Genomic DNA, 1,271 nt, shown 5'->3' with positions numbered 1-1,271 from the left:
ACCCAAACCATTCTATGGTTCTGTGATTCTAGCTTTGGGATGAGCAGCTCTTGATTTGGATGCTGGGGCCTGACTCAGCTCGGAGCAGGGCAGCCTCTGGGCCTTTGCTCCCTTGTGTGTGAGGGAAGGCACTGCAGCACTGGGGGCTCGGGCTCTCTGCACTTCTCTGACCCTTGTATGCTTTCTGGACAGCTTCTGCAGCACCTGAAGCGGATCATCTCTGACCTGTGCAAACTCTACAACCTCCCCCAACATCCAGATGTGGAGATGCTGGACCAGCCTCTGCCGGCAGAACAGGTGAGTGCCTCGGAAGGGGCTTTCCAAGCTCGGAAAGGGAGCTCTCTGGAGCCTGCTTTTGAGGCATGGAGGAGGAACGGGGCAGCTGAGGGGTTGATCTCCTCTCCCTGGGCTGGATCCCTGTCCTGGGAGATGCCAGCCTGCTCTGCTGGGCTTTGGAGCTGCTTAACTGCTCATGCACAGCTTCCTGGGAAGGCTCTTGGCTTCACTCTGCTTTTGACGTGGTTCTGTGTTTAAATGGGAGAGTTTGGGAATGCAGGAGTGTTGCCTCAGGAAGCTGAGAGCACGATCTTAGAATCCCAGAATGGTTTGGGTTGGAAAGGACCGTAAGATCATCCAGTTCCAACCCCCTGCCGTGGACAGGGACACCTCACACTAGGACCGTGTTAGGCTTCATCCACCCTGGCCCTGATCCCTGTCAGGGACGGAGCATCTACCACTTCTCTGGGCACCCTGTGCCAGCGCCTCAGCACCCTCACAGGGAAGAGCTTCTGCCTGAGATCTAACCTGAACTTCCCCTGTTTCAGTTTGAACCCGTCACCCCTGGTCCTATCTTCATCTCTGGCCTTTTGTCCCTGCAGAGCACACAGGAAGAAGTGTCTTCTGAGGAGGAAGATGAAGAGATGCCCGAGGTAAGTGCCCCCTTGTTGTGTGAGGGAGTACACCGGAGAGCCCAGCGCAGGGAGATGCCTGCAGAAAGGTGCGAGGCCCAGGGACTGTGCCTGGGAGGAGCCTCCGAGGCTCCAGACTGGGCTCAGCACTTGGCTGCTCCTGGGCCATGGACGGGAGCCGTGTGCTCACACGCCGGGGCCGGCAGAGCCAGCTGAGCGTGGAGCCCCTCGGGCAGCGTCTCTGCTAGTGCCGCTGCGCTCCTGAGCCCGCAGCGTCCCCCGGAGCAGCACTGCCCGCACGGAGAGCACACTGAGCCTGGGGCTGCCACGGCAGGGGGGAGGGGGGCTGGCTGGGGAGCACGG

The 1,271-nt window shown here is 60.0% G+C and overlaps 1 protein-coding gene across 1 annotated transcript in view; it reads left to right on the top strand.

Annotated features, from left to right (window-relative positions):
• Positions 1 to 192: 192 nt before the first annotated feature.
• The window catches only part of UBE2Q1 (ubiquitin-conjugating enzyme E2Q family member 1), a gene marked incomplete at its 5' end in the record, with an annotated part of 6,921 nt that continues 5,842 nt past the window's right edge, over positions 193 to 1,271 (top strand). The window contains 2 exons of the mRNA XM_010022396.1: positions 193 to 297; positions 879 to 929. Coding sequence (XP_010020698.1) covers positions 193 to 297; positions 879 to 929 — 156 coding nt within the window. The remainder of the gene's footprint in view (positions 298 to 878; positions 930 to 1,271) is intronic.

Source organism: Nestor notabilis, unplaced genomic scaffold, assembly GCF_000696875.1.
Source record: "Nestor notabilis isolate BGI_N333 unplaced genomic scaffold, ASM69687v1 scaffold20849, whole genome shotgun sequence".
NCBI classification, from domain to species: domain Eukaryota; kingdom Metazoa; phylum Chordata; class Aves; order Psittaciformes; family Psittacidae; genus Nestor; species Nestor notabilis.
This window is presented reverse-complemented; position numbering and strand designations above follow the sequence as displayed.